At 36.6% G+C, this 22,289-nt stretch overlaps 1 protein-coding gene across 2 annotated transcripts; it reads left to right on the forward strand.

Moving 5' to 3' along the window:
• Positions 1–2,271: 2,271 nt before the first annotated feature.
• Positions 2,272–8,908, forward strand: arsk (arylsulfatase family, member K). Of its 2 annotated transcripts, XM_034170044.1 has the most exons (8): positions 2,272–2,483; positions 3,087–3,216; positions 5,538–5,697; positions 6,012–6,294; positions 6,762–6,933; positions 7,313–7,537; positions 8,263–8,478; positions 8,594–8,908. In XM_034170044.1, exons 1-8 carry the CDS (start codon positions 2,388–2,390, stop codon positions 8,866–8,868), a joined length of 1,557 nt encoding a protein of 518 aa, XP_034025935.1. In that variant the 5' UTR covers positions 2,272–2,387; the 3' UTR covers positions 8,869–8,908. The 2 variants fall into 2 exon arrangements, with proteins under 2 accessions (XP_034025935.1, XP_034025936.1); XM_034170045.1 differs by lacking the exons at positions 2,272–2,483; positions 3,087–3,216 and adding an exon at positions 4,812–4,996 and having other exon boundaries at positions 5,485–5,697.
• The last annotated feature ends 13,381 nt before the right edge of the window (positions 8,909–22,289 follow it).

Below are 22,289 nucleotides of genomic sequence, written 5' to 3' on the forward strand. Positions count from 1 at the left end.
GAAAGTAGTTATATAAATTATAAATAAATATTAATATATAAATATATAAATATAAATTATTAAGAATTGAAATTGTGTGCTTTAATCGCAAACTGAAAACTAATAACTACAATATTTTCTAATCGATGCTCTAATAATCATTATTTTCACAGCCAGCTGGTTTTATACAAGCCATGGGAAGGATACTAGAACATTTTCAAGTCACTGAAGGGCTTTTGTAGTTTGGTTGAATCAATTATTGAAAAAAGGACATAGAATGTCACAGATGCAGTTTGAGGAATCTACAAAAAAAAAAAAAAACAAAAACAACAACAACAAAAAAACAACAACAACAACAACAACAAAAACCCTGAGTGATTGTGTGTCAGTCCAGGGCTCTTATGTTAAAAGGCACCAGCAAAATTTCAAATCACTTGTTAAAAATTCACAGCAACCGAAGTATTCTAATTGACATGCAACGGCATATATAATGTAGAATATGGGTGCAATGATAGAAGATTTTTTCAAAGCAGACAGGTTACACCACTTACATCAGTTATTTTATTTACTATTTATTGTTTTATACAGCATATCATGTTTCAGTATTGAGTCACCTGTGGATGACAAACCCCTTCAAACAATATAAAAGTGGCATAATTATTATACAATTTTATTGTCACAATGTAAACTGAATTCAGAATCAAATTGAAATTGGTAAAATATAACTTGTTTATCTGTCAACTATCATTCATTTTCTATACACACATATTCTAAGGGTTACAGTGGAGCTGATGTCTATCTTAGTTGTCATTGGGCGAGAGGTGGGGTACACTCTGGATGAGCCACCTGTGCATTGCAGAGCCACAAACACATTTACTGGACTTAAAGTTTCCAATCCACTTGACCTGCATGTCTTTGGATGCGGGAGGGAGCCAGAGCACCTGGAGGGAACCCACACAATCACAGGGAGAGCATGCAAACTCCACACAGAAAGGATGAGGAGGGAAACGAGCCCAGGACCTTCTTGCTGTGAGGCAACAGTGCTAACCACTAAGCCACTGTGCTGCCTATCATTCATTAATTTATCAAATCTATAAACAATCTGGAACCAATTCACATTGCCAAAAACAGCTGTACGTCTAGTCAGAAACAATTTGTGATTAGTTTCTGATGTCATTGTATCAGGTTCAGATATGTAACTTTGACAGCAAACCCAAGTTTGTTATAAGTACAATTTATTAAAAACTCTCAAATATATACATTTTCAAAGAATTATTACTGTTTTTTAAGAATTATTACTGTTGATTCATAAAGGGCACTTCATGTCATCAGTCAAACACAAAAAACAAAACAGTATAATGTGGTTGAATGTTGCCATCTTCAGATTGTAGTATGCTACTGCACATGCATACAGTCACACCTGCGGACAATTTAAAGTTTCCAATCCACCTGATCAGCATGTCTTTGGATGTGGGAGTTTGCCAGAGCACCTGGAGGGAACCCACACAATCACAGGGAGAACATGCAAACTCCACACAGAAAGGATGAGGAGGGAAACGAGCCCAGGACCTTCTTGCTGTGAGGCAACAGTGCTAACCACTAAGCCACTGTGCTGCCTATCATTCATTCATTTATCAAATCTATAAACAATCTGGAACCAATTCACATTGCCAAAAACAGCTGTACGTCTAGTCAGAAACAATTTGTGATTAGTTTCTGATGTCATTGTATCAGGTTCAGATATGTAACTTTGACAGCAAACCCAAGTTTGTTATAAGTACAATTTATTAAAAACTCTCAAATATATACATTTTCAAAGAATTATTACTGTTTTTTAAGAATTATTGCTGTTGATTCATAAAGGGCACTTCACGTCATCAGTCAAACACAAAAAACAAAACAGTATAATGTGGTTGAATGTTGCCATCTTCAGATTGTAGTATGCTACTGCACATGCATACAGTCACACCTGCGGACAATTTAAAGTTTCCAATCCACCTGATCAGCATGTCTTTGGATGTGGGAGTTTGCCAGAGCACCTGGAGGGAGCCCACGCAAACACAGGGACAACATGCAAACTCCACACAGAAAGGCCACAGGTGGGAATCGATCCCATGGCCTTCTAGCTGTCAGACAACAGTGCTAACCACTGAACCACCATGCTGCTACTGTGTTAAACATTTGCTCTTTATTTTCCTACGTCATAAAAATAACATTCACTTCCCACAGTGCATTACAGCTCCACTGCCGCCCTTTAGGCAAATGGTCTCTTATTTTGAAATTGCAACCTGGATGTATATATATGAAATAACTCAAACGTGAAACTGCTTGAAACTGATCATAACAGGAACAGGATAAAAGGAGGAATGCGGTCGTTTTTGGGTTAAAATACTGTGTAGTATTGAGTTATGTTGGTTTTGATTTTTCTGTTTCAAATATTTGGCCAAAGCGTTTGTCAAAATGTAACCAGACCCAACATTGTGATGGTGATGAGTGATGCATTTGTAAGTATTCCTTTGGTTAGTGTATATTACTATTTATGTTTAGTCAATCAGTTTCTGTATATTGGTATTTTAAAGTAACTGCTGTATGAAAATGTTTGGACATTAAGTTACTGTATACTGTTGTTTCTAAGTAAGTTGGTGTATCAGAATGTTTTTAGAGTTGGCAGTGTGTGAGAGGCTTTTTACACATTATTTGCTGAACTGACCTGAATCTGGCTTCTGTTGCCTGAAAATGACAGACGTATGATCTTTTCTGACTACTGTGCCACATATGACTTATGTCAAGGGTGTACCCGTTTATTTAATCAGTAACTTCCCCCAACACACACACACACACACACACACACACACACACACACACACACACACACACACACACACACACACACACACACACACACACACACACACACACACACACACACACACACACACACACACTTTCTCTCTCTCTGCTGGTGATGGTTCCAGATCTTTTATAAACATGACTGTCAACCATCCAGATGCAAAAAATTCATACTGAAAAAATACTTTCAGGTTACTTCAAATGGTATTGTAAACTCACAGTGTCTTTAGGTTTAATTAAAAATGTTGTTTTTGGAGGATGGGCGATTGACCTTTTACCCTGGGAGTAATGTTGTGCAGTTGCCCTTCATAAACTACCTCAGGGAGCTTGGTGCCACCTTCCTGAATGCCTACACCAACTCTCCCATCTGCTGCCCCTCAAGAGCAGGTAAGACACACATCATGGTGCTGTTTTGGCTGCTGTTAAAGAGGAGTGTGTTTGGGCTATAATTAAGGTACAGGTTGCTTAATTTTTATTATAATTGCAGTGTTTTCCACAGGATTGTCTTGTTGGCCAGGTGCTCATGCCCACAGAGCCCATCTTAAGCAATATAAGTCAAGTCCCACCTGGGAGCAAACACTAGTACGGCACATCCATGACACCGTGAAACCCGCCTTTGCTCTTGGATGGCAAAAAACACAGGCAGACATGGTATTCAGCAATGCATGGGATAGAATCTGTTTTGGACATGTAACATTTCTAAATTTGCTTCAGAACACATTTCTGTAGGGGTCATTCCATGTCAATTCAACGAATATTTGTGGGGCCTCACATATTTTGTCTCAGATTTTCTTTAAATTTTAATCAAATATTCCCAGACTATTCAGAACAACAATTCTGAAGTTTGAGGCCTGTAGGCCAAGTAGTTTCTGAGATATGGCCAATTTAGTGTGCATGGGGTCTGCCATTTTTTTTAACCAAAAATTATAGACGTCATTTCTAGAGCCATGTTCAAGATACAATACCTCAGCAAATAATGGTCTTAGAGGCCTGAACTTTTCTGTGGCAGTTGTCATGGACACCCAGACTTGGACTATACTCAAACAACAGACATTGACACTAAACTGTGAAGTTTATGTATGCTCAAACTATGGAAAATATTACATTGACTACTGCGAGCATCCATGTTTGAGACACTGAAGCATACCATTACACTCAAAGAAGCCTCTCCATTTCTTGAGTTCTTAATGCCAACTATACTGGCTATGAAATATGTCAATTTGGCATATCTGTGGTAAACAGTTATTGTGGGAGAAACCTCTGAAATCTAAAAAAAAGCATTTTGTGGTCGAATTTTATTAGAAGAAAAGCTCATGTGGGCAGCAAATAAAACTCTTCAAACTGATTTGTATTTCTAGTGCTGAAATGACAATTTCATTTTAATTGTGTGTACACACTGCATTCATATGATTCATGGCACACCCCAGAATGCTTGCACATAGATCTGCCAGGGGGATTCCCCAAGGTTTCCACAGTTACTAGGCTTATATATTAAACTTAAGCTAATGGCTCATGTTGGTTGTTAAATTAGACCCTCATCCACTTGATTCTATAGAATTCGGAGATAAGCACGGGCAGTAACGCATCTCAGGGCCTATCTACAGTGAGGAAAATAAGTACTTGAACACCCTGCAATTTTGGAAGTTCTCCCACTTAGAAATCATGGGGGGGTCTGAAATTTTCATCTTAGGTGCATGTCCACTGTGAGAGACATAATGTAAAAAAAAAAAAAAAAAAATCCAGAATCACAATGTATGATTTTTTTTTATATAATTTATTTGTATGTTACTGCTGCAAATAAGTATTTGAACACCTGTGAAAATCAATGTTAATATTTGGTACAGTAGCCTTTGTTTACAGTTACAGAGGTCAAACATTTCCTGTAGTTTTTCACCAGGTTTGCACACACTGCAGCAGGGATTTTGGTCTAGGTTTGGAGTTTCAGCTCCCTCCAATACTTATTTTCCTCACTGTATGTAGGATCTTCAAGTACATTCAGGAAAATCCATTATCAGCAATAGTAGCAACTTAATGCGTTTCACTTTAATAACTGTAGTAACATTAAACATTTCAGGTCTAATAATCCCTAGTTTTTGCCCAGCGGCTTCCCTGGGCAATATAATAGTAGAGTAAACCCTGAATTGAAATACACTTTTATTCATTTACAGTGGGGCCAAAAAGTATTGTCAGTCCCTGAGTGTGCAAATTCTCCCACTTAGAAAGATGAGAGAGGTCTGTAATTTTCAACATAGGTACAATTCAACTATGAGAGACAAAATGAGAAGAAAAAAAAAAAAAATCCATAAAATTACATTGTAGGATTTTTAAAGAATTTATTTGTAAATGATCGTGAAAAATAAGTATTTGGTCACCCACAAACAAGCAAGATTTCTGGCTCTCACAGACCTGTAACTTCTGTCCTCCACCTGTTACCTGTATTAATGGCACCTGTTTAAACTCATTATCTGTATAAAAGACACATGTCCACAGCCTCAAACAGTCAGACTCCAAACTCAACCATGGCCAAGACCAAGGAGCTGTCTCTCATAGTTGAAGTGTACCTATGTTGAAAATTACAGACCTATTTCATCTTTCTAAGTAGGAGAAGTTGCACAATCAGGGACTGACTAAATACTTTTTGGCCCCACTGTACAGTGACTAAGTAAATAGAGATATAGAATTCTGAATTCTACTTTGTGTGCTCTCAGCCATGTGGAGTGGTCAGTTTGTTCACCTTACTCAGTCTTGGAACAACTACAAGTGCCTTGATGCCAATGCAACAACATGGATGGACTTGCTGAAGGTGAATGGGTATCACACTAAGATGGTGGGCAAGCTGGACTACACCTCAGGGAGTCACTCTGTCAGGTGTGTAGACATTGCCAAACATCAACACACTGATTTGTAGAGACTACATGTTCAAGATAGTGCACAGATAAGACTTAGGATTGTTTACTGATGAATGTTTTTGGCCCGAGTAGGAAAAAGTCCTACGAGGATCCTATTGTAATTTGTATTATTTCTTGTAAAGTCAGACATACACGCACATAAGCACAACTAATAATCACAAACTCCTGCAGGTTTTTTTTCTAGGACACCACAAACCATCTCTTTCGGATGTGTGGTGTGACTTTTTCACATCCTAGTTCATTTTATCTTTATTTTCTGTGTGTCGACTGTAGCAATCGAGTGGAGGCCTGGACACGAGATGTTCAGTTCCTCCTTCGTCAAGAAGGCCGACCCATTGCACAACTTGTTGGGAATATGTCAACAGTAAAGATCAAGAAAGAAGACTGGAAAAACACTGACTTGGCTGCCCAGTGGATCCGCCAGAGAGCTGCTTCCTCACAACAGCCTTTTGCTCTTTATCTTGGCCTAAACTTACCTCATCCCTATAAAACTGAATCCCTGGGGCCCACTGCAGGGGGCTCTACCTTCCTTACCTCACCATACTGGTTGACAAAGGCATGGTTACATTTTTGTTTGAATTGGGGTTTTATATATATATATATATATATATATATATATATATATATATATATATATATATATATATATATATATATATATATATATATATATATATATATATATATTTACACACACAACCCCAATTCCATTGAAGTTGGGGCGTTGTGTAAAATGTAAATATAAAAATACAGTGATTTGCAAATCCTCTTCAACCTATATTCAATTGAATACACCGCAAAGACAAGATATGTCAAGATATATATCAATGTTAAAACTGATAAACATCGATATATATATATATATATATTATTATTATTTTTTTTTTTTTTTTTTTTTTGCCGTAAATAGGTGGAAATGTACATGCTTTCTGTAACTTCCAGGCTTACCATCCATAAACCATGTGGTTATTGAGAGTAGTTTCTCTTCCAGTGATAGAAAGGCTATATGTTTTACATCTACAGGTATCTTCAGATCTGGTTTCTCTTCCTAAATGGCTTCCCATGACTGCCATGCACCCCGTTGACTACTACTCCACCTTCACCAAGAACTGCAGTGGTGTTTTCTCTGAGCAGGAAGTCAAAAGCATTCGGGCCTTCTATTATGCCATGTGTGCTGAAGCCGATGCAATGCTGGGTTAGTTTACACCAGTTATTCACCAGAATCTTTCCTGATGATGCAATAGTAGAGCATTAGCTGGTTAGTCTTGATAAAGGTCACTTAGCTTCAAACTGACTTTTTCCACATGAATAGTAAAAAACTGTATTTATTCTCAAGCATACAGATTAAAATGTTGATGAAGGTGATTAGTTATCCTGGTAGAAGAGCTTCTTCAGTTTGAGATGAATTGATTTGGTAACTCCAGTTGTACCTTTAGAACGAGAGTGTCTCTGCTAACAACAGTCATTCGTGTTTTGGCAAAGAATCTCATTTATGCCACCTCATTCCAACTGGGTCACTGGCTGTGGTCTACTTGTAATGACGTTTCCTTTATTTTGTGCTGTACCTTTTCCAGGCCAGGTCATTTCAGCACTGAGAGAAACCTGCCTGCTTAACAACACTGTTGTAATCTTCACGGCTGATCATGGAGAGCTGGCTATGGAGCATAGGCAGTTCTACAAGATGTCCATGTTTGAGGGCAGCTCCCATGTTCCTCTGCTCATCATGGGCCCGGGCTTGAAATCTGGAGTGCAGCTCAATCAAATGGTGTCTTTGGTCGATCTCTACCCAACTATACTTGGTAAGAAAGCAAAATAAAGTAGAGCAAAATACACTTCAGTGACAGACTTAAAGGATGAATTCAGTTTTTTTTCCCAACCCAAGTTCAGTTAAACCATTGTTCACAATCAAGCCCCTGACTGCCAGGGATGGGCAGTAATATGGTACTACTGTATACCATGGTGTTTAAAGATAGCAAAGACATCCCTTTAAATACCCTCAAAAAATAAATAAATAAATCTGTGTAATGTGACAGCACACATTACATAACAAACATGTACTATGATTATTGTTGGTAATTACATATAAATATATATGTACAACAAGTTATGGAGAGAACACATAACTTCTGTACTGGCCTCACTTCATTGGCTGCCTATACATATGTTTTAGGGTCCATTTTAAAATTGTTATGTTTGTTTTTAAATCGCTTCGTTTGGAAAACTTTATTGATCAGTGACTAACAAAAGCAGAGGTTGAAGCTTGAGTGGAAGTTTAAAATCTACTGCCCACTAGTGGGTAAATAATCCATTTAGAAATTTTATATATCCAGCAGTATATGCTGTTGGTAAAAACAAAATGTAATAACAGATTAATGATAAAAATGTGATTTGCTTTCTTTAGGCTCCTAATACAGGTACTTTAATGATACCCATGTATTTCCTTTTCAGCAATATGTGTAATTTGTTTAAACATAGTAGAATAATAATTTTGGCTTCTAAATTGGTAATCATTTTTATTTTGCAGACATTGCTGGTATTTCAGTGTTAGGTAACCTCAGTGGCTACTCGCTGCTTCCTCTTCTGTCTAAGTCCAGTGGTTTTCCCCAGACGCGACATCCAGACTGGGTTCTGAGTGAATATCATGGCTGCAATGCCAACGCATCTACATATATGCTGAGAGCTGGCCAGTGGAAATACATTGCCTATGCAGATGGTCTGAGTGTCCCTCCTCAGCTTTTTGGTGAGTGGTTTCAATTCCTCAAACAGACTACTTATCAGATTTTACAATGAGAAAAGCCACATGGAGGTTGTAGCCTTCAGCACTCTGATCCTTTTGCACATTTTCTTTCTTGCAGACCTCACTTTGGATAAGGAAGAACTTCACAATCTCGTTTTTAAGTTCCCTGATGTCCAGGTCCTTCTGGACAGGCTGTTGCGTAGTATTGTAGACTATCCAAAAGTCTCCGCTACTGTCCATCTCTACAGTAAGAAGGCATTTGGTGCCTGGCGCAATAGTCTTGGGACAAACTACAGCCATGTCATCGCTAACCTCAGATGGCATGTGGATTGGCAAAAAGATGTGCTAGCCAATGAGAAGGCTATTGATAGGTGGCTCTATGGCTTTCAGTGACATGTATACTGTTTTGATTGTAAGGACAAATAATCATAAGGTATCTTTTAATGCGATGTTTTCACTCTGTAACTACACTGTTATTTGCATCCTCAGTTTTGACAATTTTGCTGCTACACATCTAAACCATTAAAGCCTGCTTTCCTGTGAAGTATATTAACACATTTAGAGAAATGAATATTTAATACTTAGTAATAGTAATCTTCTCAGATTGAATCTTAATATTTGCAACTCCCAATTATAAAGATATTGAATAATTATACTGTCTAATAATAGCAGCACTATGTTTACAGTCAACACTAGGTTCTCGATACCCAACCCAGACAAGTATGGGAGTATCTCATATTGTGCATCCACAACACCACAGAAGTGCCTTGGGTCCTGGATGGCAACCACCAAGAAGACAACCAAATCATCCCCACCTCTCTAAAATAACCATCTATTTGCGACAGCCAGGTGAAACATGGGTGCCCCCTTGGCCTTCTCCACCCACTGGAATCCTCAACATTCAGGCACGTGTGTGCTGGGTCATGCACAGAGAAACTCGTCACATGGCCAAAATGTGGAAGCTGACGTTCCCTCACAGTGCAAGTGATACTTCTCATCTTTAGTCTCTCTCAGTAACCACTCATTTGATATAAAGTCATTTCATTGGTGCCTGATCCTCTGAAGAGACCTAGTACCAAAGACATCCAGTTGTCACCTAGTGTCACTGGCTGGAAATTGGACATATTAAATTTACCGTAGGTGTGAATGAGAGTGTGAATGTGTTTGTCTGTCTACATGTGGTCCTGGAATGGACTTGTGGCCTGTCCAGGGTGTACCCTGTGTCTCATAATCAAGGTATCAAGTTGTCTTTATTATCCCCAATTGGGCAATTTGTTGTGCAGCCAGCAGATAGAACACATTCGTACATACATAGACTTAAACATAATATGATCTTAAATATGACATGAAAACTCACCAAATAGTAGACATAATAATACAACATAAAATAATAAGAGAAACTAGTTTAAAAACCACTCATTTAAAAACCTAGTGACAATAGGTATAAAAGAGTTCTTGTACCTATTGGTCTTACATCACTGGGATAGGTTCCAATTGCAAATTATTGCATTAATGTGAAGAAGGGACTCAGATAAAGTGGTAGTTTGTTGATGTTATTTTTTGGTGTTTGTTCTTTTGTCAGAATGCTGAATGCACTCCTGGTTTGCCAACAAAGACCTGGGACCTGTTTCGGAAACGAGGTCTCTGAATTCTAAGTTGGTTTACCCTAAAAATGGGAAACTATTGGGTCTTCAGTTCCAAAACAGCAGATTTGAGTTAATTTAAGCAAGGTTCACTTGGAGTTAAGCGCATGCAAAAAAGGCTGCATGGCTGCATTAATGGAGGACTGATACAAAACTTTTCAAAAACAGAAATTCATGGTTGCAGTTGCAACAGAAAAACAGCGTGGTTGCTGCTTGACTCATTAAATATAATCAGGGGTACATAACTGGTCCTCATGGAGCTTGTGCTTGCTAAAAATAAACTATGCGTAGCAGAAAACACGAGGGAAGCACTTCATAAGAGGAAAGCAATTACAGATTGTAGGAAAAGTGTTTCCCTCTGCTGTGCATCAATGATGTTTAACACACACAAGCACAGTGAGTACCAGTTATGGGCAACCCTGCATATAATCAATCAATCAATTTTTTTTTTTATATAGCGCCAAATCACAACAAACAGTTGCCCCAAGGCGCTTTATATTGTAAGGCAAGGCCATACAATAATTATGTAAAACCCCAACGGTCAAAACGAGCCCCTGTGAGCAAGCACTTGGCGACAGTGGGAAGGAAAAACTCCCTTTTAACAGGAAGAAACCTCCAGCAGAACCAGGCTCAGGGAGGGGCAGTCTTCTGCTGGGACTGGTTGGGGCTGAGGGAGAGAACCAGGAAAAAGACATGCTGTGGAGGGGAGCAGAGATCGATCACTAATGATTAAATGCAGAGTGGTGCATACAGAGCAAAAAGAGAAAGAAACAGTGCATCATGGGAACCCCCCAGCAGTCTACGTCTATAGCAGCATAACTAAGGGATGGTTCAGGGTCACCTGATCCAGCCCTAACTATAAGCTTTAGCAAAAAGGAAAGTTTTAAGCCTAATCTTAAAAGTAGAGAGGGTGTCTGTCTCCCTGATCTGAATTGGGAGCTGGTTCCACAGGAGAGGAGCCTGAAAGCTGAAGGCTCTGCCTCCCATTCTACTCTTACAAACCCTAGGAACTACAAGTAAGCCTGCAGTCTGAGAGCGAAGCGCTCTATTGGGGTGATATGGTACTACGAGGTCCCTAAGATAAGATGGGACCTGATTATTCAAAACCTTATAAGTAAGAAGAAGAATTTTAAATTCTATTCTAGAATTAACAGGAAGCCAATGAAGAGAGGCCAATATGGGTGAGATATGCTCTCTCCTTCTAGTCCCCGCCAGTACTCTAGCTGCAGCATTTTGAATTAACTGAAGGCCTTTTAGGGAACTTTTAGGACAACCTGATAATAATGAATTACAATAGTCCAGCCTAGAGGAAATAAATGCATGAATTAGTTTTTCAGCATCACTCTGAGACAAGACCTTTCTAATTTTAGAGATATTGCGTAAATGCAAAAAAGCAGTCCTACGTATTTGTTTAATATGCGCTTTGAATGACATATCCTGATCAAAAATGACACCAAGACTTCTCACAGTATTACCAGAGGTCAGGGTAATGCCATCCAGAGTAAGGATCTGGTTAGACACCATGTTTCTAAGATTTGTAATCACATACAGTATGATTATACGCAATGAGTCATGGATATGCTGTAATTTTAATACTCTGCCACCCATTTTGTATTTTGATTTGAGTAATAGTGTTTAATTCCTTTTCACATTTGTCCAAGTTTTTTTATTCAAAATAAGACTATTTCAAAGTGGCGGACAATTTATCAAGTTAAAATTTTTATGGATCAAAAAGATCTACTCATCTACTTTGTCAAATACCAAGAATTATATTTTATAAGTTACGCAGCCCTGGAAGCGTCATCGCAAAATGTTTTGCATGTGGAGAGAATGTACGCATATTTTGCGCTCATTTTATTAAATTGTGCACACGTTTTATTATATTGTGGGCTCATTTTATTATATTGTGCACGTTTTATTATATTGTGCGCTCGTTTTATTATATTGTGCGCACATTTTCTAATATTGTGCGCTTGTTTTCTAATATTGTGCGCACGTTTTATTATAGTGTGCGCTCGTTTTATTATATTGTGCGCTCATTTTATTATATTGTGCGCACATTTTCTAATATTGTGCACTCGTTTTATTATATTGTGCGCTCATTTTTGCGCTCATTTTATTATATTGTGCACACGTTTTCTAATATTGTGCGCTCGTTTTCTAATATTGTGTGCTCGTTTTCTAATGTGCGCTCGTTTTCTAATACTGTGTGCTCGTTTTATTATATTGTGCGCTCGTTTTATTATATTGTGCGCTCGTTTTTGCGCTCATTTTATTATATTGTGCGCTCGTTTTATTATATTGTGCGCTCATTTTATTATATTGTGCACACGTTTTCTAATATTGTGTGCTCGTTTTCTAATATTGTGTGCTCGTTTTCTAATATTGTGCGCTCGTTTTCTAATATTGTGCGCTCGTTTTCTAATATTGTGCGCACGTTTTCTTATATTGTGCGCTCGTTTTATTATATTGTGCGCTCGTTTTCTAATATTGTGCGCTCGTTTTCTAATATTGTGCGCTCGTTTTCTAATATTGTGCGCTCGTTTTCTAATATTGTGCGCTCATTTTATTATATTGTGCGCTCATTTTATTATATTGTGCACACGTTTTCTAATATTGTGGGCTCGTTTTCTAATATTGTGGGCTCGTTTTCTAATATTGTGCGCTCGTTTTATTATATTGTGCGCTCGTTTTATTATATTGTGCGCTCATTTTATTATATTGTGCACACGTTTTCTAATATTGTGCGCTCGTTTTCTAATATTGTGTGCTCGTTTTCTAATATTGTGCGCTCGTTTTCTAATATTGTGCGCTCGTTTTCTAATATTGTGCACTCGTTTTCTAATATTGTGCGCACGTTTTCTTATATTGTGCGCTCATTTTATTATATTGTGCGCTCGTTTTCTAATATTGTGCGCTCGTTTTCTAATGTGCGCTCGTTTTCTAATATTGTGCGCACGTTTTATTATATTGTGCGCACGTTTTATTATATTGTGCGCTCATTTTATTATATTGTACGCTCATTTTATTATATTGTGCGCTCATTTTATTATATTGTGCACACGTTTTCTAATATTGTGGGCTCGTTTTCTAATATTGTGTGCTCGTTTTCTAATATTGTGCGCTCGTTTTCTAATATTGTGCGCTCATTTTATTATATTGTGCACACGTTTTCTAATATTGTGGGCTCGTTTTCTAATATTGTGCACACGTTTTCTAATATTGTGCACACGTTTTCTAATATTGTGGGCTCGTTTTCTAATATTGTGGGCTCGTTTTCTAATATTGTGCGCTCGTTTTCTAATATTGTGTGCTCGTTTTCTAATATTGTGCGCACGTTTTATTATATTGTGCGCATGTTTTATTATATTGTGCGCACGTTTTATTATATTGTGCGCACGTTTTATTATATTGTGCGCACGTTTTATTATATTGTGCGCTCATTTTATTATATTGTGCACTCATTTTATTATATTGTGCGCTCATTTTATTATATTGTGCGCTCATTTTATTATATTGTGCACACGTTTTCTAATATTGTGGGCTCGTTTTCTAATATTGTGGGCTCGTTTTCTAATATTGTGTGCTCGTTTTCTAATATTGTGCGAACATTTTATTATACTGTGTGCTCGTTTTATTATACTGTGCGCTCGTTTTATTATATTGTGCGCTCGTTTTATTATATTGTGCGCTCGTTTTATTATATTGTGCGCTCGTTTTTACGCTCATTTTATTATATTGTGCACACGTTTTCTAATATTGTGCGCTCGTTTTCTAATATTGTGTGCTCGTTTTATTATATTGTGCGCTCATTTTATTATATTGTGCACACGTTTTCTAATATTGTGTGCTCGTTTTCTAATATTGTGTGCTCGTTTTCTAATATTGTGGGCTCGTTTTATTATATTGTGCGCTCGTTTTCTAATATTGTGCGCTAGTTTTCTAATATTGTGCGCTCATTTTATTATATTGTGTGCTCATTTTATTATATTGTGCGCTCGTTTTCTAATATTGTGCGCACGTTTTATTATATTGTGCGCACGTTTTATTATATTGTGCGCTCGTTTTATTATATTGTGCGCTCGTTTTCTAATATTGTGCGCTCGTTTTCTAATATTGTGGGCTCGTTTTATTATATTGTGCGCTCGTTTTATTATATTGTGCGCTAGTTTTCTAATATTGTGCGCTCATTTTATTATATTGTGTGCTCGTTTTCTAATATTGTGCGCTCGTTTTCTAATATTGTGCGCTCGTTTTCTAATATTGTGTGCTCGTTTTCTAATATTGTGTGCTCGTTTTCTAATATTGTGTGCTCGTTTTCTAATATTGTGCGCACGTTTTATTATATTGTGCGCACGTTTTATTATATTGTGCGCACGTTTTATTATATTGTGCGCTCGTTTTATTATATTGTGCGCTCGTTTTATTATATTGTGCACACGTTTTCTAATATTGTGGGCTCGTTTTCTAATATTGTGTGCTCGTTTTCTAATATTGTGTGCTCGTTTTCTAATATTGTGCGCTCATTTTATTATATTGTGCGCACGTTTTATTATATTGTGCGCTCATTTTATTATATTGTGCGCTCATTTTATTATATTGTGCGCTCATTTTATTATATTGTGCGCACGTTTTATTATATTGTGCGCATGTTTTATTATATTGTGCGCTCATTTTATTATATTGTGCGCTCATTTTATTATATTGTGCGCTCGTTTTATTATATTGTGCACACGTTTTCTAATATTGTGGGCTCGTTTTCTAATATTGTGGGCTCGTTTTCTAATATTGTGTGCTCGTTTTCTAATATTGTGCGCTCATTTTATTATATTGTGCACACGTTTTATTATATTGTGGGCTCATTTTATTATATTGTGCACGTTTTATTATATTGTGCGCTCGTTTTATTATATTGTGCGCTTGTTTTCTAATATTGTGCGCACGTTTTATTATAGTGTGCGCTCGTTTTATTATATTGTGCGCTCATTTTATTATATTGTGCGCACATTTTCTAATATTGTGCACTCGTTTTATTATATTGTGCGCTCATTTTTGCGCTCATTTTATTATATTGTGCACACGTTTTCTAATATTGTGCGCTCGTTTTCTAATATTGTGTGCTCGTTTTCTAATGTGCGCTCGTTTTCTAATACTGTGTGCTCGTTTTATTATATTGTGCGCTCGTTTTATTATATTGTGCGCTCGTTTTTGCGCTCATTTTATTATATTGTGCGCTCGTTTTATTATATTGTGCGCTCATTTTATTATATTGTGCACACGTTTTCTAATATTGTGTGCTCGTTTTCTAATGTGTGCTCGTTTTCTAATATTGTGCGCTCGTTTTCTAATATTGTGCGCTCGTTTTCTAATATTGTGCGCTCGTTTTCTAATATTGTGCGCACGTTTTCTTATATTGTGCGCTCGTTTTCTAATATTGTGCGCTCGTTTTCTAATATTGTGCGCTCGTTTTCTAATATTGTGCGCTCGTTTTCTTATATTGTGCGCACATTTTCTTATATTGTGCGCTCATTTTATTATATTGTGCGCTCATTTTATTATATTGTGCACACGTTTTCTAATATTGTGGGCTCGTTTTCTAATATTGTGGGCTCGTTTTCTAATATTGTGGGCTCGTTTTCTAATATTGTGGGCTCGTTTTCTAATATTGTGGGCTCGTTTTCTAATATTGTGCGCTCGTTTTATTATATTGTGCGCTCGTTTTATTATATTGTGCGCTCATTTTATTATATTGTGCACACGTTTTCTAATATTGTGTGCTCGTTTTCTAATATTGTGCGCTCGTTTTCTAATATTGTGCGCTCGTTTTCTAATATTGTGCACTCGTTTTCTAATATTGTGCGCACGTTTTCTTATATTGTGCGCTCATTTTATTATATTGTGCGCTCGTTTTCTAATGTGCGCTCGTTTTCTAATATTGTGCGCACGTTTTCTAATATTGTGCGCACGTTTTATTATATTGTGCGCACGTTTTATTATATTGTGCGCACGTTTTATTATATTGTGCGCTCATTTTATTATATTGTGCGCTCATTTTATTATATTGTGCGCTCATTTTATTATATTGTGCGCTCATTTTATTATATTGTGCACACGTTTTCTAATATTGTGGGCTCGTTTTCTAATATTGTGGGCTCGTTTTCTAATATTGTGTGCTCGTTTTCTAATATTGTGCGCTCATTTTATTATATTGTGCACACGTTTTCTAATATTGTGGGCTCATTTTCTAATATTGTGCACACGTTTTCTAATATTGTGCACACGTTTTCTAATATTGTGGGCTCGTTTTCTAATATTGTGGGCTCGTTTTCTAATATTGTGCGCTCGTTTTCTAATATTGTGCGCTCGTTTTCTAATATTGTGCGCTCGTTTTCTAATATTGTGCGCACGTTTTCTAATATTGTGCGCACATTTTATTATATTGTGCGCACGTTTTATTATATTGTGCGCACGTTTTATTATATTGTGCGCTCATTTTATTATATTGTGCGCTCATTTTATTATATTGTGCACACGTTTTCTAATATTGTGGGCTCGTTTTCTAATATTGTGGGCTCGTTTTCTAATATTGTGTGCTCGTTTTCTAATATTGTGCGAACATTTTATTATACTGTGTGCTCGTTTTATTATACTGTGCGCTCGTTTTATTATACTGTGCGCTCGTTTTATTATATTGTGCGCTCGTTTTATTATATTGTGCGCTCGTTTTTACGCTCATTTTATTATATTGTGCACACGTTTTCTAATATTGTGCGCTCGTTTTCTAATATTGTGTGCTCGTTTTATTATATTGTGCGCTCATTTTATTATATTGTGCACACGTTTTCTAATATTGTGTGCTCGTTTTCTAATATTGTGTGCTCGTTTTCTAATATTGTGGGCTCGTTTTATTACATTGTGCGCTCGTTTTCTAATATTGTGCGCTAGTTTTCTAATATTGTCCGCTCATTTTATTATATTGTGTGCTCATTTTATTATATTGTGCGCTCGTTTTCTAATATTGTGCGCACGTTTTATTATATTGTGCGCACGTTTTATTATATTGTGCGCTCGTTTTATTATATTGTGTGCTCGTTTTCTAATATTGTGCGCTCGTTTTCTAATATTGTGCGCTCGTTTTCTAATATTGTGGGCTCGTTTTATTATATTGTGCGCTCGTTTTATTATATTGTGCGCTCGTTTTATTATATTGTGCGCTCATTTTATTATATTGTGCGCTCATTTTATTATATTGTGCGCTCGTTTTATTATATTGTGCGCTCATTTTATTATATTGTGCACACGTTTTCTAATATTGTGCGCTCGTTTTCTAATATTGTGTGCTCGTTTTATTATATTGTGCGCTCGTTTTATTATATTGTGCACACGTTTTCTAATATTGTGGGCTCGTTTTCTAATATTGTGGGCTCGTTTTCTAATATTGTGTGCTCGTTTTCTAATATTGTGCGCTCATTTTTACGCTCATTTTATTATATTGTGCACACGTTTTCTAATATTGTGCGCTCGTTTTCTAATATTGTGTGCTCGTTTTATTATATTGTGCGCTCATTTTATTATATTGTGCACACGTTTTCTAATATTGTGTGCTCGTTTTCTAATATTGTGTGCTCGTTTTCTAATATTGTGGGCTCGTTTTATTATATTGTGCGCTCGTTTTCTAATATTGTGCGCTAGTTTTCTAATATTGTGCGCTCATTTTATTATATTGTGTGCTCATTTTATTATATTGTGCGCTCGTTTTCTAATATTGTGCGCACGTTTTATTATATTGTGCGCACGTTTTATTATATTGTGCGCTCGTTTTATTATATTGTGTGCTCGTTTTCTAATATTGTGCGCTCGTTTTCTAATATTGTGGGCTCGTTTTATTATATTGTGCGCTCGTTTTATTATATTGTGCGCTCATTTTATTATATTGTGCGCTCATTTTATTATATTGTGCGCTCGTTTTATTATATTGTGCGCACGTTTTATTATATTGTGCGCACGTTTTATTATATTGTGCGCTCATTTTATTATATTGTGCGCTCGTTTTATTATATTGTGCACACGTTTTCTAATATTGTGGGCTCGTTTTCTAATATTGTGGGCTCGTTTTCTAATATTGTGGGCTCGTTTTCTAATATTGTGTGCTCGTTTTCTAATATTGTGCGCTCATTTTATTATATTGTGCGCACGTTTTATTATATTGTGCGCTCATTTTATTATATTGTGCGCTCGTTTTATTATATTGTGCGCTCATTTTTGCGCTCATTATATTGTGCGCTCGTTTTCTAATATTGTGGGCTCGTTTTCTAATATTGTGGGCTCGTTTTATAATATTGTGGGCTCGTTTTATAATATTGTGCGCACGTTTTATTATATTATGCGCTCATTTTTGCGCTCATTTTATTATATTGTGCACACGTTTTATTATATTGTGCGCTCATTTTTGCCCTCATTTTATTATATTGTGCACACGTTTTATTATATTGTGCGCTCATTTTTGCCCTCATTTTATTATATTGTGCACACGTTTTATTATATTGTGCGCTCATTTTTGCCCTCATTTTATTATATTGTGCACACGTTTTCTAATATTGTGCACACGTTTTATTATATTGTGGGCTCGTTTTCTAATATTGTGCACACGTTTTATTATATTGTGCGCTCGTTTTATTATATTGTGCGCACATTTTCTAATGTGTGCTTGTTTTCTAATTTTGTGTGCACGTTTTCTAATATTGTGCGCACGTTTTCTAATATTGTGCACACGTTTTATTATACTGTGTGCTACGTTTTATTATATTGTACGCTCATTTTTGCGCTCATTTTATTATATTGTGCACACGTTTTCTAATATTGTGCGCTCGTTTTCTAATATTGTGCGCTTGTCTTATTATATTGTGTGCTCATTTTATTATATTGTGTGCTCATTTTATTATATTGTGCGCTCATTTTATTATATTGTGCACACATTTTCTAATATTGTGCGCTCGTTTTCTAATATTGTGCGCTCGTTTTCTAATATTGTGCGCTCGTTTTCTAATATTGTGCGCTCATTTTATTATATTGTGCGCTCGTTTTCTAATATTGTGCGCTCATTTTATTATATTGTGCGCTCGTTTTCTAATATTGTGCGCTCATTTTATTATATTGTGCACACGTTTTCTAATATTGTGCACTCGTTTTCTAATATTGTGCGCTCGTTTTCTAATATTGTGCGCTCGTTTTATTATACTGTGCGCTCGTTTTATTATATTGTGCGCACATTTTCTAATATTGTGCGCTCGTTTTCTAATATTGTGCGCTCATTTTATTATATTGTGCACACGTTTTCTAATATTGTGGGCTCGTTTTCTAATATTGTGGGCTCGTTTTCTAATATTGTGGGCTCGTTTTCTAATATTGTGCGCTCGTTTTCTAATATTGTGCGCTCGTTTTCTAATATTGTGCGCTCGTTTTCTAATATTGTGCGCACGTTTTATTGTACTGTGCGCTCGTTTTATTATACTGTGCACTCGTTTTATTATACTGTGCGCTCGTTTTATTATACTGTGCGCTCATTTTTGCGCTCATTTTATTATATTGTGCACACGTTTTCTAATATTGTGGGCTCGTTTTCTAATATTGTGCGCACGTTTTATTATATTGTGCACACGTTTTATTATATTGTGCACACGTTTTCTAATATTGTGGGCTCGTTTTCTAATATTGTGCGCTCGTTTTCTAATATTGTGCGCACATTTTATTATACTGTGTGCTCGTTTTATTATATTGTGCGCTCATTTTATTATATTGTGCACACGTTTTCTAATATTGTGGGCTCGTTTTCTAATATTGTGCGCTCATTTTCTAATATTGTGCGCTCGTTTTATTATACTGTGCGCTCGTTTTATTATACTGTGCGCTCGTTTTATTATACTGTGTGCTCGTTTTATTATATTGTGCGCTCGTTTTATTATATTGTGCGCACGTTTTCTAATATTATGCGCTCGTTTTATCGTATTGTGCGCACGTTTTATCGTATTGTGCGCACGTTTTATCGTATTGTGCGCACGTTTTATCGTATTGTGCGCTCGTTTTATCGTATTGTGCGCTCGTTTTATCGTATTGTGCGCTCGTTTTATCATATTGTGCGCTCGTTTTATCATATTGTGCACACGTTTTAAGCATGTTTGAGTATAAAACAAGGACACGATCTACTTAAACGTGGCCACAATTTGTAAAACATGCACTCATTTACTCAAGACATAAATGTTGGCTATAGCCAACAGACCAGGAGACAGTGTAATACATTTCCCCATTAGAAATGGATCTGGTCAGGGTACATCATCATGGCTTGGGTGCGCAAGGACATATAGCGAAGCTGCCCAGCATCATCTGGAGTTTAAGCAGATTAAAAAGGATGCTGAGGGTGAAGCATCTCCCTGTTGTGAGGATGACAGTTTAGGTCATATTATGGAGTTCATTTTGAACGAAAGGATAATTTGCGCACGTTTTATTACGGGTTGTCCGTAAATTATACGGATTTTTCCGAGTTTCAGAGTCATACGGCCGTACAAAAAGTCTTACGGATATTCAGGGTTTGGTCTGCAGCGGCTCTAATCAACCGTTTCTGCAGCGCGAATCCACTTTGAAGTGTGAACCACTGAAGCAATGCTTCGATCCACTAGTTGGTTCTTTGATTCGCTGCTCTTTAGAAACGGCAAATCCGCTTCTTAACCCCTCTCAAAGCCATTAAAATACCCTGAGTCACTTTTGTGTGTATTAAAGTCACTAACTGGGACTCTTTTGTTGCAGTCAAGAAACGAGAGTCATCCTCCATTCCGTTCGCACAGCTCCAAATGCTGCACGGCTCTCTGCCGAGACAGTCAGATCAGAATTAATAACTTCAAAACGAATTGCCGCTTTAAATAAAATGACACCTCTTACAAACATTGTATTACAGACAAGAAACTACAATCCACTAAAACGTATTTCCTCCCAAAATGAGACGTGCTGTGACATGCAGCACAGCCAGCTGCAAGAGCTCAGCTCAGATGTATGGCGTGAGATTCATGCCGATAATGTCTGAACGGAAATGCTTTTGACAGTAACTACAGATTTAGTTTATTCCTATGTATGTCCAGAGATCAAGGATCCACCATGTAGAGTTTATTATGTCCAGAGTTTAAGGATCCAGTGACCAATTTCATATTTATTTACTTTAAGACTCAATAAAATGTTGTTCAATTTCAATTTAATCTGCTTATGAAGCGCCAAATCACAGCAAAATCCGTCTCAAGGTGCCTCACACAGAACAGTTCAACATAAAAAAATTAAAATAAATAACATTTTAAAAATTCAAATACATAATTAAAACCAGAAGTAAAAGAATAAAACAGATAAAAAAAAATATTCATAAGAAAGACAATAAAAATAGGCTTTAAGTCTCGACTCCGACTGCCTCACGGTCGCAGGAAGACCGTTGCACAGAGCGGGTGCACGATAAGAAAAATCGATACACTTGATGAAGTTCTGAGGTATGTTTTATTTTGTTCATTATATTCGATTTATTTTTCATGATTTTATTAATGTATTTCCACTAGTGACACAGTTCTTGTTTCTGTAAAAATAACTAAATGTGACGCAGTCAGTTCTATAAGATCTCTATTGTTTGAAATTCAACTGTGGAGGAAAAACTAATGATCCTGACTTTAATGTCATTGTGGCAACTTATAATATATGGACAAAAAACCCAGTTATGTGATACCGCTATGCGGTTGTGTGTACTGTAATAAAACTGATTTTGGTGCAATTTGAAGGTTATAAGGATTTTGTGTTGATTTTATGAATTTTCTCACTTGGTTATACAGGTGGACCCTCAAACGGGTTGACATGTATGTTAATTCGAGGGCTCAATTAAAGGAAAACGTGTGCACAAATAATCATGGCCAGAAAATATAATTCAGTGGCAATTTTAACGCGAGTAGCTAAATCTAACCACACACACATTCCCCTCACTCTCTCATTATTTAAAGAGGCCTATTTCAATTAATATTTGACTTCTACTCAGCCAACAGAAAGAATGCAGACCTGCAAGAAGCGTACTGATACTGAGATTACCCCCGTACCAGATTTGTCTGCAAATAAAATTTATTTTGAAAATCCAGAATGTGTAGAGAGTTTTAC

Source organism: Thalassophryne amazonica, chromosome 5 (assembly GCF_902500255.1).
Source record: "Thalassophryne amazonica chromosome 5, fThaAma1.1, whole genome shotgun sequence".
Lineage (NCBI taxonomy): Eukaryota > Metazoa > Chordata > Actinopteri > Batrachoidiformes > Batrachoididae > Thalassophryne > Thalassophryne amazonica.